The 14,284-nt window shown below is 35.6% G+C and overlaps 1 protein-coding gene across 1 annotated transcript; it reads right to left on the reverse strand.

The window, feature by feature from the left end:
* Positions 1-10,431: 10,431 nt before the first annotated feature.
* On the reverse strand, positions 10,432-12,682 carry LOC306843589 (tumor necrosis factor ligand superfamily member 6-like). The gene is made up of 4 exons (XM_079375128.1): positions 12,331-12,682; positions 11,443-11,488; positions 11,287-11,343; positions 10,432-11,197 (listed from the first exon to the last, which is right to left on the reverse strand). The coding sequence occupies exons 1-4, from the start codon at positions 12,625-12,627 to the stop codon at positions 10,791-10,793; spliced, it is 807 nt and encodes a 268-aa protein (XP_079231254.1). The 5' UTR covers positions 12,628-12,682; the 3' UTR covers positions 10,432-10,790.
* Between the last annotated feature and the right edge of the window lie 1,602 nt (positions 12,683-14,284).

Raw genomic sequence — 14,284 nt, forward strand, 5'->3', positions numbered from 1 at the left:
CCAGGTCGCGGATCTGCTTCTCCACTGCCTCCAGCTCCAGCTGCACCGAATGCAGCTCAAACGTGTCCTCACCAGCACTCAAAGGTAGACATGTATTAACTGAATGATAATTATAATGTTAAATGTAATGAAAAGTAATGATTGAATTATCAGTTAACATTGTTAGTACTTTAGCGATATTACAGGAACGAGAGTGCTGTTCCGAATATCTGCACATATGATGCTTACAATCATGTCTTTTGGTCTGTTTAATAAACAAAAAATCAGTAATGAATATACAATTTTGCTAGTTACTTTATCATTTTCTGTTGCTCCAACAAAAAAAGATAAAATCTAAGTCAACGCAAAATGCGCAGAGTTTGGTTGCTCTCTGAATCAGTGTGTTTGAACAATTTGGTTGAGTGAATAATTCAATGACTCTATCAAAAAAGACAGTCACATGTTACTGGTGTAACAGTGTAAGAAGGCTCACTGAAAAATTGCTAAGTTACAATTGAGTGATATAAACACTGATGCATTCTTGTGTGAGGGGACTGTATCGCTGAACTCGAAATAGCATGTACAATACTCAGATATGGTAGAAATATGGTAGTATGCTACGCAATTTTAGCTAATGAGCACTCTTGGAATTGCACCTGGCCAATTAAAATCAAGGACAAGTAACTGTTGCCACTTCATTACCATCTTTGACAGCTTTACTACAAACTACTTTTTGTGAGCAATTTGGGTATTCAAAGTTTCCTTAGTGTGGTCCTTAGTGTGGTTTTGTAATGACCTTTTACTGCTTCAGTTGGCTTGTAATAATTCTCATATCAGCTCAGTCAGACACATTTCCTGTTTCGTATTCGTAATGGTCTCTGTACAAGCACTGGCATGCTTTCTCGAACATCAAACATTTCTGGTTTCTCAAGCATCTCTGACATCTATAAACCACACTTTAGTAAAATGATGTGGTTAATGCTGAACTTTACTTACAGCTGAAGAAGCAAAGACCCTTGCTTTATTTCAGCATGAAGTATTGCTTGAATTATTAAAGAGTAACATATTGATTTTAAAATGGTTTCAAGGTTGCCTTGCATTTGTGTAAAAGGTTTCGGTTATCTGTCACTCAGTTTTACCTCATCACCTCCGTTCTAACACCTTTTTCATGCATCTCACTCACTGACTTGTATGTTTTGTCGTTTGCGGTCAGCTTGCTAAAACGCATCAGATTTACTTTACTTGCAAGCTTTGGAGTTTTGCATTTATTTGAGATATAAATCAACATTTTCCACTGTTTCACCGCTACCATTGCTGCCCCCCAAAGTGACAAGCCAACTCTGTTTATCAGTGGTCTGATCTGATAAAAAAAAATTGTTTTTCTTATTTTTACACTTTTGAAACGCTGTTAATGATTTTATTGTCGGTTGATTATTCATTTCCATTGTTTACAGGCTTGTTGCATTGCAGATGTCATTTGCAGGCAGCGAAGTAAACTTTTCCTTTAAGGGCAATTATTTTCCATTAATACTAATAATTATTATTATTATTATTATGCATGGGAGTTTTTTCTGAAAGATGTTTTATTAGTTGAACAACCAGCATGCTTCTGAAACAACAGTACAATCAATTGAATGTTTTCATTCCTGTCAAAACCAAAAAAGCACCACACTGTTATTATTCAGTATTTCCTTAAATTGTTCATAATGTACATTTCAGATATCGCTTCCTTTCATTTAAAACATTGAGATCATTTTAATTGAAAATTTAATTTGCATATAGGGTTTCTGTTATGTCATATCTTTGATTAAAGTATGAGCAAAACATAAATGATCATGAATTGAGCTTCTGCTTTGTTTACAAATGGTTATTTAACTATTCATCTAAAATTTCAAAATACAAAAAAAAAAAAAAAGAAATTGACAAAAATACAAAGAAAATATGTCCAATGTTTTCACTGGCCAACTTAATTGCATTTTGTAAATATAAACAAATTTTAATGGTTGCAACACACTCTGAAAAAGTTAAGACAGAGACCAAATAAAAGTGAGAAGTTTACAGAATATCCCAATTAAACAGTTTCAAAATGGTCCACAATAAGCAGGTGAATTGGTAATAGGTGAGGGATCATGTTTGCGTAAGAAAGAGCATCTCAGTCTTTGCAAGCAAAGCTGGATCATGGCTCATCACTTTGTGCCAAATTTCAGGAGACAAGCATCAAGCAAATCAATAATCAAATTTTTCAGTGCAAAATCGCAAAGAAAGGGGAAAGGGAAGTGGTGTGTGTCCAAGTATTGTGACCCATACTCGGAATTTGTGCTCTGCATTTAACCCATCCAAGTGTACACACTATGCAGTGATTCAGTGGGATGCTCTGGGCCAGAGCTCATCTCAGATTGTCAAAATGACAATGACTGTCTGACTGACTGCCTGCTGTGGTCAGATAAGTCAACACATTTCAACTTGTTTCTGGGAAAAATGGACGTCGAGTTCTCAGTTCCAAAGACCAAAGAGAGCATCCAGACTTCAATCACGGACAGATGGAAAAGCTGTTTGTCATGGTATATGGGTACATCAGTGCAAACCGCATGGGTGACTGGAAAATGTATGAAGGTACCGTTGACACAGATGCATATATAGGGATTGTAAAGAGACATATAATGCCATCGAGATGTCTTTCATGGAAAGTCCATGGTTATTAGGTCAAGATGATGCCAAGTCTCATTCTGCATGTGCTACAACAGCGTGGTTTTGTAAACACACGGAAGTGGCTGATTGGCCTGCAGATATGTCTCCTGTTGAAAATGTATGGCCGATCATGAAAAGGAGAATCAGACAATAATGACCATGGACTGATGAGCAGCTGAAGATTTGTATCAAGCGAGATTAGGCAAAAAAAAATTGCTAGCAAAACTTTAACAATTAGTGTCCTCAGTTATCAAATGATTAAACATTGTAATTAAAAGATGATGTGAAATAGTGTTAAACATGCCTCTGTCTCAACTTTTTTAAAGAGTGTTGCAGTCATCAACGTCAAACTTTTTAGATTTTCAAAATACAATTAATTTAGTCTTTGATCTTTGTACTTTTGTCAATTTAAAAAAAGTTTAAAGAGAATTGAAATTAAGCAATCACAGATACACAGATTCTATTGCATTTTGCACACACACGGTAAAAAAAAAACCTGAAAAAAAATAAAAACAGTAAAAAGACTGGCAGCAGGGCTTCCAGACATATTCCATTAAATTACAGAAAATAACCATTTCACAAAATTACAAGCAAAAACTGTAAAAATGCAGAAAAGACTTTACGGTCAAAATTCATTAAACTACAGTATATTACTGTTGGTAATTATTTTTAAACTATGGAAAAACAGATAATGTATGTCAAATTACATAGAAAAACAACTAACTTTCAGGTTAATCGCCATAAATTTAAGGTTTCAACAAGTTATTTTATAAAACTGCTCTGTCAATCTACAGGAAATTACTTTTAAAGTACAGTTTTTCCATGTACAATAACTAAGAAATAATTTTTATAAATGCACTAAACACGTTTTTTTTTTTTTTTTTTTTTTAAAGCTTGTATATTTACAGGATTAATCCTTTTTATAGAAACAATCTCACAACTTCAACCAATCTCTGTAAATTAAAAGGCATTTAGAAGTTATTTTATGTCTACCTAGAATAATTTTGTTAGAATACAGATATTATTAACTACAATAATCAAGAAATGTTGTATAAAAATGTAGTAAATTCATAATACAAAGACAGATGTCTGTAGATATACATTTTAATCATTCATTTTCCAGAAATATTACAGTTTAAAATGTTTGGACAGTACAGAAGTGAGCATAGTTACTTAGAAGTATGTAAAAAATAAACAATAGCAACATTCTCAGCCAATTTCTGTAAAATTAACAATGTATTCTGTGCCGATTAAAAGGAAGCTGCACATTCCCCATTTTAGTCATTCTACAGAAGCATTGTTTGTCAAGTTAAATTAATAAAAAAATGACAGGAAATACATTTAGTACATAATTTAGAACATACAAAAATACCTACAGTAAAAGGCAATTGCTGTATACCGTTATACATTTACAATGAGACTTTATCCAAAGCAATATACAAAGTACCAGTTAATCTAACACAGTAGACATAGCTACATCCTACATCGAGCAAGTTATGCTGTATGGCTGTTTGACCTGAAAGTTAGGTATTTTACTTTATAAAATGTAAAATATGCTTTGCTTCAGAAGGCCTTTAAAAAACCCACTGGAGCCATGTTGAGTATGTTAATGATGGATGGATGCACTTTTTTGAGCTTCAAAGTAATGGCAGCCATTCACTGCCATTATAAAGCCTGGAAGAGCCCAGATGTTTATTGATATAACTTTATATAACTTTATGAATTTTATTAATATATTTTACATAATTACATAATGTAGATTTCTTTAAAATGTGCAGCCACACTATATAAAATATTTTGTATGAAAGACTTAACTCAGTCGGTTGGCATGATGTTTGCTGTAGTATCGTCAGAATTTGTTGTAGTTGACGAAACAGGCTCGCACTGAAGAAAGAGTGCGTTATTTTCTCATATCATTGGCTTGCTGTTCCGCTATCGTGCTGAATAGCCAATCATCGTGGGCGCCGCTAATTTGGCAGCAAATTTGAATATGGCTTATCTTGCACGCGCGCGTGTACACACACACACTAAACCTACCATCACGGAAAACAATACCAAATAATGATTAAAATTAGCATTTACTTGCAAGACAAGGTTAAAAGAGTAGTAAAAGAAACAAGGCATAATTTACAGTAGCCTACATGTACTGTCTGTACAAATAATATATTTAGCCTCAAAAACCTCACTTTAACCTTCACATGATTAACCATCTTCAATGGTGACAAAAATTCTTTGACTGAATGATTTGTGGTAAAAAAAATCCCCTATTTTTACAGGAATAATCCGTAATATTAAATAGCATTTTATGTAAAATTACGCATTACTCTGTGAAAATGCATAAAATTTAAAAAAACAGTACCGAAATACAAGCAATTATCTGTAAATATATTGGTGGAACTTTAAAATACAGAAAATATCTGTAAAAAAAAAAATGGGAAAATTTTGTAAAAAAATACAGACAGTTACCTGTAAAAAAAACTTTTTTTTAACACACACACACATACATGCATATGTATTTATGTATGTTCTGTGCTCCCTTAATTATAGATTGAAATTGTATGTATTTTGAGTTGAGTAGCATTCATTTTATGCATACGTATACATAGACATTTCAATAGCATTTCAAACATTTCAGTAAAATGAAATTAGATTGTATTAATAAGTGGGCTAAATAGGTTTACAAACAAAAATTAAAAAGGAAGAGAGAACTTCACTGAAGGCCTCAATCACACCATGTCTCTCTATTAATATGATACTTACACATCCTGTGTCTGTCTGAAAGCGGTAGCAATGGCTTTCATGTATGTTCAACCTCACAACCTCATGGGAACACCTATTATTCACCACATAGAGGAAACATCATACTTTCATTTAACTAATAAAAGCCCTGTGGACAGATTAACAGAAATTTGTTCATAAAATAAGGAATTAATGATGATTAAAAATTGTATACGGTAGATAAAAGCGTCTGCTAAATGCATAAATGTAAATGTAAACTTGCTGCTAACAGGGCAAAGTTGCTAGAAATTGTTGCATGCTTTCTATAGGGGGTGACTGTGTCTAAATAAACCAGCTGTTTGGTAAACAACATTATTCAAATTATCTTAAATTTCCAAACAAGTAATAAGGATTTGCAATGGCATGAAATCACCAAAGCCAATCACCAAAGCCAATTTATCCAATTGTAGCAATGGCACTACACCTTAACATTCATAAACATTAAGTTCCATCAATAAACCCCTTATTACGGTGGCCGAGAGAGCCCAACGCGCTGCAACTTCAGAAAACACATACAAATAGAAAAAGCACCAGCAAATCAAGAAAACATCTTCATCAATTTGACAGCAGGTGCTGCAAATGCTCACAACACAACCAAATAAAGAATTTTATTTGCAGCGCATTTCTTTGTTTGGCTGTGTTGTGAGCATTTGCAGCACATGTGTTGTCAAATTGATGAAGTTGTTTTCTTAATTTGCAGGTGTTTTTTTCTATTTGCGGTGTGTTTCTTTATTTGGTTGTGTTGTGAGAATTTGCAGCACGTGTGTTATATACGGTGTCTCTCGGCCACTGTACCTTAACCCATAATACCATCTACGTTGATCTTAAATGAAAGCATAGGAACCTAATTTGCATACATCAAAGTTTACACATTTTAGAAAGTCTTTCTAACTTTTAATCATCATTAATTCCTTATTTTATGAACAAATTTCTGTTAGTCTGTCCACAGGGCTTTTACTAGTTAAATGCAAGTATGATGTTTCCTCTATGTGGTGAATAATAGGTGTTCCCATGAGGTTGTGAGGTTGAACATACATGAAAGCCATTGCTACCGCTTTCAGACAGACACAGGATGTGTAAGTATCATATTAATAGAGAGACATGGTGTGATTGAGGCCTTCAGTGAAGTTCTCTCTTCCTTTTTAATATAGGTAATAGTCTGGTGCTCATCCAAATTTAAAAATGTATTAAAAAATTCAAAAATCAATTAATATTTACAGTGACTTGATTACATATCTTCTAAGAAACACATTTTGTAATTTTAACAAACAATTTTAATAAATGAACCTTACACACACACACACACACACACACACACACACACACACTATATATATATATATATATATATATATATGTATATATATATAAACACACACACACATACACACACACACTATATATATATATATATATATATATATATATATATGTATATATATATATACACACACACACATACACACACACACACACACACACACACACACATGGTCAGAATTGTTGGTACCCTTGGTAAATATGATCAAAGCAGGCTGTGAAAATAAATCTGCATTGTTAAGCCTTTTTATCTTTTATTCACACAAAAATCTAAGCTTTCATTGGAGAATAAGAATTTAAAATGGGGAGAAATATCATTATGAAATAAATGTTTATTCTCAAAGATATGTTGGACACAATTACAGGTACCTCTAGAAATTCTTATGAGTAAAATATATCTGAAATATATTCCCATTCATATTCATAATTTTGAGCACTCCAGTGTGATTATGAACATGAAATTATCCATCCATGGCTTCCTGTTTCACAGAAATATAAATAGGAGGGAAAACAAAGCCCAAATTCCAAATTAATCATCCATCAGAATGAGAAAAACCAAAGAGTATATTTCTGATGTGCAGCAAAAGATAATTGAGCTTCACAAATTAGTGAAGTGACTTTAAGAAAACAGCTAGAGCAGTGAAAATTCCCATTTCCACCATCAGGGCAATAATGACGAATTTCCAATCAACATAAAATGTTACGAAACTGCCTGGAAGAGGACATGTGTCTATATCGTCCTAATGCATGGTGAGAAGGAGAGTTTGAGTGGCTAAAGACTCTCCAAGTGGACCACAGCAGGAGAATTGCAGAAAAAGGTTGAGTTTTGGGGTCAGAAAACCTTTAAAAAATATCAAACAACCCCTACATCACCACATGTTGTTCGGGAGGGCTTCAAGAAAAAAATCAAGAAAAGAAAATGCTTTCACCAAAAAACAATCTCCAGCATATTCAGTTATCAGACACGACTGGAGCTTTACATGTGATGTGACTGGCTTCTATGGTCAGATGTAACTAAAAAAAATGATATTTTTAGCAGCAAACACTCAAGATGGGTTTGGTGAACACAGAGATAAAAAGTACCCCATGTGTACAATGAAATATACTGCTGTATTTTTGATGTTGTGGGCCTATATTTCTGCTGGAGGTCCTGGACATCTTGTTTAGACACATGGCATCATGGATTCTATCAAATACCAACAGATAAAAAAATCAAAAAGTAACTCTGACTCTGTTAGAAATCTTATAATGGGTCATGTTTGGATCTTCCAACCGGACAATAATCCAAACACAAACCTTAAAAACACAAAAATAGGTCACTGAGCACAAAACCAAGTTTCTGCTGGCCATTCCAGTCATGGAGCTGTGAATCTAAAGGGTCTGAAGTGATTCTGGATGAAGGAATGGTCTCTGATCTCTTGTCAGTTGTTCTCTAACCTCATCAGGCATTATAGGAGAAAACTCTTATACTATTTTGGCAAATGGAGGTTTCAAAAAGTATTGAATAACAGGGTATCGTTAATTGTGGCCAATGTGTATTAGAGAATTTTTTTTATTTCATAATGATATTTCGTCCCATTTTAAATTCTTATTCTCCAATGAAAGGTTAGATTTTTGTGATATATATTGTCTATATATGATGTGATATATATTGTCTTATATGATGTCTATATATTAAATGTATTTATATATATATATATATATATATATAAATGTACACATTTTCACAATATATAATGTATGTAGCAAGCTCACATTAATCGATAAAAAGCTGTGTTTGGGTTTGTTTTATAATTTTTTTTGTCTATAATGAACTTCACGTTTCACCTGACTCTGGATGTCCTTTACACATTAAAAAGAAAATGTTAATACTTAAAATTGTTTTAACCAACACAGTCTCTTTGTATTGTTTGGTCAAAGAGAATTTAGCATTAATTTGTGTAAAATGGCTCCTTTTTCTGCAATACCTTTGATAAAATGGCAATAGCATGAGCAGAGGCATGTAAAAGGCCTGACATCTGTGGCTATATTACTGGGCCAAATCAGCACTTTCTTTGGGGTCAGAATTGATATGATCTTTTGAAACTAAACGTCCTAGAAACAGTGCATGTTTGAAGTATATTGTGGTGAATAAATAGCTTCATAGCATTTAGACTGACACCTCTTTTGCACCTTTGTTGGGCACCGTGGAAAGTGGAAGGGTTGTTCCAACTTAAACTGAGAAACTCAAGCCCACAAGGCCATTGGTGTAGTCTACAGACCTTTTTTTTTTTTTTGCCATTTCTGATCATGTGATGCTGGGCTTTGAGCAGTAGTGATTCATTATGAAACTTAAGATAATTTATGTACCACCTTCAGTTGTAAAGTATTTTTATTAATATAAAATATTCCTATTACTAATTTTAAAATAAAAAAACATAAAAAAGTCATTTTAAATTGCAATAATATTTCAGAAAATTATTGTTTTACTGTATTTTTGATCAAACAAATGTAGCCTTGGTGATCATGATGTTTTCATATATATTATAATATATATAAAAATGGATACAATGAGTGTGGACAATACATTATTGTCCAGATTATTATCCAGTAGGCTATAGATCCAGGTTCTATGCAATGTTTAGCTCTACATACAGCTAAAAACTTACCTGATGTGAGAAACTGAAATCAACATCTGTCTCACAGTAGGAACTGATCTCATTGACCGTAATTCTAAATTGTGAAATATCAATTTATGTGCTATTAATGGCACTTGGTTTTTATTAGTTAGAAGCAGAGTTTGAGAAAGTGGATGAATTGTGGGTGACTATTCTCCAGTGGTCACTTCCTGTGGGGTATATGCATTGTGTGTGTGTGTTTGTGTGTGTGTGTGTGTGTGTGTGTGCATGCTTGCCTGTGTCCAAAAGAGTTGGAGGTGCTGAAAGAGTAGGCCTTGTTTCCACTCACCCTCATAGTAAGTGGAATATTGAGGTGTAATGGATTCAAGACAAAAACACACGGTCTGCATTACACACAGTTTCATTGGAGCTCAAACCCAACAAAATACTGAAGCACAAACTCTGAGACGAGACCTTTCTACTCAAATTGTGTGGCTAGAAATAATATATTGGCAACTAAGACTGACACTGAGAACTTTTAACACTTTATCTCATGAGTAATTGAATTAATGAGTGATAGAAGTATATTTCATTTTTATTTCTCATCAAAGCTTTTTGACCCCTGTTAACGCTATAACTAAACACAGGAAGGAAGCACAAGAATAAAAGTACAAAGTGTACTGCTTGCACAAAACCCCTAAATCTTCATGTGTGGTTCAGCAAACACTGCAGTGAAGCCAACCTGAGGGTCTTTGCAGAAATGACACAACTTTGCAAAAAGTTGCCTTTGTGGTCCATAGAGGATATTCAAAAACAGCTGACTAGAAACTCTTTTGAGTCACAGTCATCTCTGAGCTTTTGTCTGTCCCTAATTTAGATTATGACAATTAGATTTTGATTTTTAAGAATAAATAGCTCTGGAAACGTTCAACCAAAAATCAGCATAATTTCCAGTGATAACCAACCCACTATCACATGCAAATATTAGTGGCCATGGAAACACCTTGACACACTCAAGAGTGTGAGACATCCTCCCTCGATTCAAGGTTGAAATCAACAACAGTTTTTTGCAATTAAAACTTTTATTGACCTAATTTATTAACCATTATTGATATATTACTCAGTCAATATGACCAATGATCATATTAATATACAATAAGACTTTAAAGAAAATAAATATTTGGATTTAATATACTTTCTCCTGATACAGAAGCATATTAGTGTTCATTCAATCTGAAACTCTTCTGCACAACTTTCCAAAAGAACTTAACAGCCACAGGCAACCGATACATTCAAAATCAAATGTGATTTGACAATGCCAAGCAGACAGATTGCATTGCAATGAAGCTCTGAGGATCTCAGGGTAGTCCAGAGACTGCTGACCTCTTCATCTGAACTCACAATCATGCCTAAGCACCCCCTAACTGATCAGTGGATCTTGAAGAGGCCAAAATAGTTGCTGTGATAATTTTTGCTGAGCAGATGGGGGTGTGAGACATTGACAAACAGCCTATCGGATTCCTTGAGATGCTGAAGTGAGCCTATGTGACTCCCGGTCATCCACGGCTGTTCCCTCCCCACCGAACAGAAGCCCTCTCGGTGATCTTCCATGATTGTCCGGTTGTGGCTGTTTCTCTGCAGACGCATTTTGTGAACGTAAAAGTCTTTGGGGTTGCACTTCCGTGAAAAAAACTCCACGCGGGAGTAAACGAAGTACAGCCCGGTCTCGTTGACCTGAAGGGCACCGTTGATGTACTTGACGCCTTCAGTGAAGGCCTCGCCGAGTTTTGCCTCCCACTTCAGAATTCCAGATGATGTGCTCTGGTCTGCACAACCTGAAAAAAATATCCTGATAAGATACTGTTTTGTAGCAAATAAAAAATGTAAGCAGCTTCTTTAGAAAACCTTTTGGACCAAATCTTACCTATCAAGTGTGCAGCAGAGTTTTGTTTGTTCCTGTTCGGCTCAGAAGGATTCAGGCCTGTCGAATGATAAAGTAAGCAATCAGGTCATCATGTTAACCAGAGAAGATTTAGCACAGGATTAAGCTGATAATTGATCTTTTGGTCACACAACTCACCAACTTGTCTCTGTGGAGCGATGCTCTGCATCTGTGTGGGCATTTCCTGCCATTGGAGGGAAGAAAAAAGGGTCACAAATTGTTCATACATATTGTGCATTCAAATATATTCTCAAGCTGATACAAACAGGTCTTTTGGCAAACATAGATATATCTAAAGTGAATTCACTATTAGTTATGAGAAAGAGAGACTGGTGTTAAACTTCTCTACAGCTGAAGTTTCCTGTAGCCTTGTGACCAGTGACCACAAGTTTTTTTCTCACTTGTAATTATGTCCTACTCAGTCACGTGCACGCGATGGAATGGAAACTGAAAAATTATACTCCCATGAACATCAAAGAGATTCAGATTACATAAATAATAAAGCTCTTGGCTTTCCAGGTTTTGTATGAGTAACTATCAAGGCTTCAAATCTTTTAAAAATTGTGATGTGTCAAAATATATGCGAGTCAGTATACTGTAAAGCATTTAAGCACCTAAAATGAATTTGAATTCCACTGAAGTAAAAGAGAATTCATTTCCTAAACACTTTTATTTCACACAGGTGTCCTGGACACAGTGTAGTTCAGCACATTAACTATGAACATGATCCATTAACATTTGTGAACCAAAAAGTGTCAAAATAATAAAAATTTAAAAAAAGTTTTTGTATATATTACAATATTATTGTTTTTGTTCTTTTTGTGAAATGTTTCACTTTTGCCATCTTTCTTGAAATTAAATGTTACTTTATCAGATGTATTACAGGTATGTAGATATAGATGTATAAAAAATCACCTTAGTTAATATTTTGTCATTAAATAAAATGTTGATTCTCTCTCTCTCTCTCTCTCTATATATATATATATCTTAAAATCACAATATAATACACTGTTAAGTAGCTCTTACCTGAGACAGCCGTTGCACTTCAGTCTGTAACCTCAGGATCTGATAGGCTCCCAGTCCCAGGGCTGCAAAAACCAGCAGGAGTATCAGTATCACTACCCAAGCCATCCCAGCATTCATTCTCCCCCAGCCCCTTTTCTTCGTCTTAGCTCGGGCAGGGGGGAACGTCCAGCAGGGCACCAGTTGTGGCTCTGTGTGTCTGGGCATCTGCTGATGGTAATACCGATGTTGTTTAGGGTGACCTCCGCCAGAATCCACCATGAACACCGGCTGGGACGGGTGGCCAAAGTTACTGCTCATGTCTGCAGAGCTCAGAGGTGTGTGTGAAGGTTTGAGTGACTAGAGAGTATGTCTTGAGAAGGCTGTTGATGAACATCAGTTTTAAAAAGGTCCTGCAGTGTGGTTAAGACTTCCCACCCACACTTGCGCGCACACACACACGCGCGCGCGCACACACACACACACACACACACACACACAAGAAGTCTGTCTATCTCACTCATTCTCTGTCTCTGACCCTTCGTTCCTTTCTCTCATGCACACTGATGCATAGGGTGGATTATGATTAATTTTTTGGTCGATGTATTAGCATTCACATGCATTTGTGGCAAACCAATGTGCATAAAGTCGTATCTGAAATGGGTCTAATAGTGACATCATGGACAGGAAACCATTCATCTTGAGTCTTCTGTGCACTTGCAGGCAATAACTGCTCTCACATTTATTAGTACGTGTAAATGCATACAAATAAAAGATTTACAATATAAGACTTATGATTTAGTTCTTAAAGAAACCCTTTAGCCCAAAATGACAATTTTGTCATTTACATTCACCCTCATGTTGTTTCAAATTCTTTTTTTATTTTTTTTCTGTGTAACAATACATATATATATATATATATATATATATATATATATATATATACACTCACCTAAAGGATTATTAGGAACACCTGTTCAATTTCTCATTAATGCAATTATCTAATCAACCAATCACATGGCAGTTGCTTCAATGCATTTAGGGGTGTGGTCCTGGTCAAGACAATCTCCTGAACTCCAAACTGAATGTCAGAATGGGAAAGAAAGGTGATTTAAGCAATTTTGAGCGTGGCATGGTTGTTGGTGCCAGACGGGCCGGTCTGAGTATTTCACAATCTGCTCAGTTACTGGGATTTTCACGCACAACCATTTCTAGGGTTTACAAAAACATCCAGTATGCGGCAGTCCTGTGGGCGAAAATGCCTTGTTGATGCTAGAGGTCAGAGGAGAATGGGCCGACTGATTCAAGCTGATAGAAGAGCAACTTTGACTGAAATAACCACTCGTTACAACCGAGGTATGCAGCAAAGCATTTGTGAAGCCACAACACGCACAACATTGAGGCGGATGGGCTACAACAGCAGAAGACCCCACCGGGTACCACTCATCTCCACTACAAATAGGAAAAAGAGGCTACAATTTGCACGAGCTCACCAAAATTGGACGGTTGAAGACTGGAAAAATGTTGCCTGGTCTGATGAGTCTCGATTTCTGTTGAGACATTCAGATGGTAGAGTCAGAATTTGGCGTAAACAGAATGAGAACATGGATCCATCATGCCTTGTTACCACTGTGCAGGCTGGTGGTGGTGGTGTAATGGTGTGGGGGATGTTTTCTTGGCACACTTTAGGCCCCTTAGTGCCAATTGGGCATCGTTCAAATGCCACGGCCTACCTGAGCATTGTTTCTGACCATGTCCATCCCTTTATGACCACCATGTACCCATCCTCTGATGGCTACTTCCAGCAGGATAATGCACCGTGTCACAAAGCTCGAATCATTTCAAATTGGTTTCTTGAACATGACAATGAGTTCACTGTACTAAAATGGCCCCCACAGTCACCAGATCTCAACCCAATAGAGCATCTTTGGGATGTGGTGGAACGGGAGCTTCGTGCCCTGGATGTGCATCCCACAAA

Source organism: Barbus barbus (genome assembly GCF_936440315.1).
Source record: "Barbus barbus genome assembly, chromosome: 24".
NCBI classification, from domain to species: domain Eukaryota; kingdom Metazoa; phylum Chordata; class Actinopteri; order Cypriniformes; family Cyprinidae; genus Barbus; species Barbus barbus.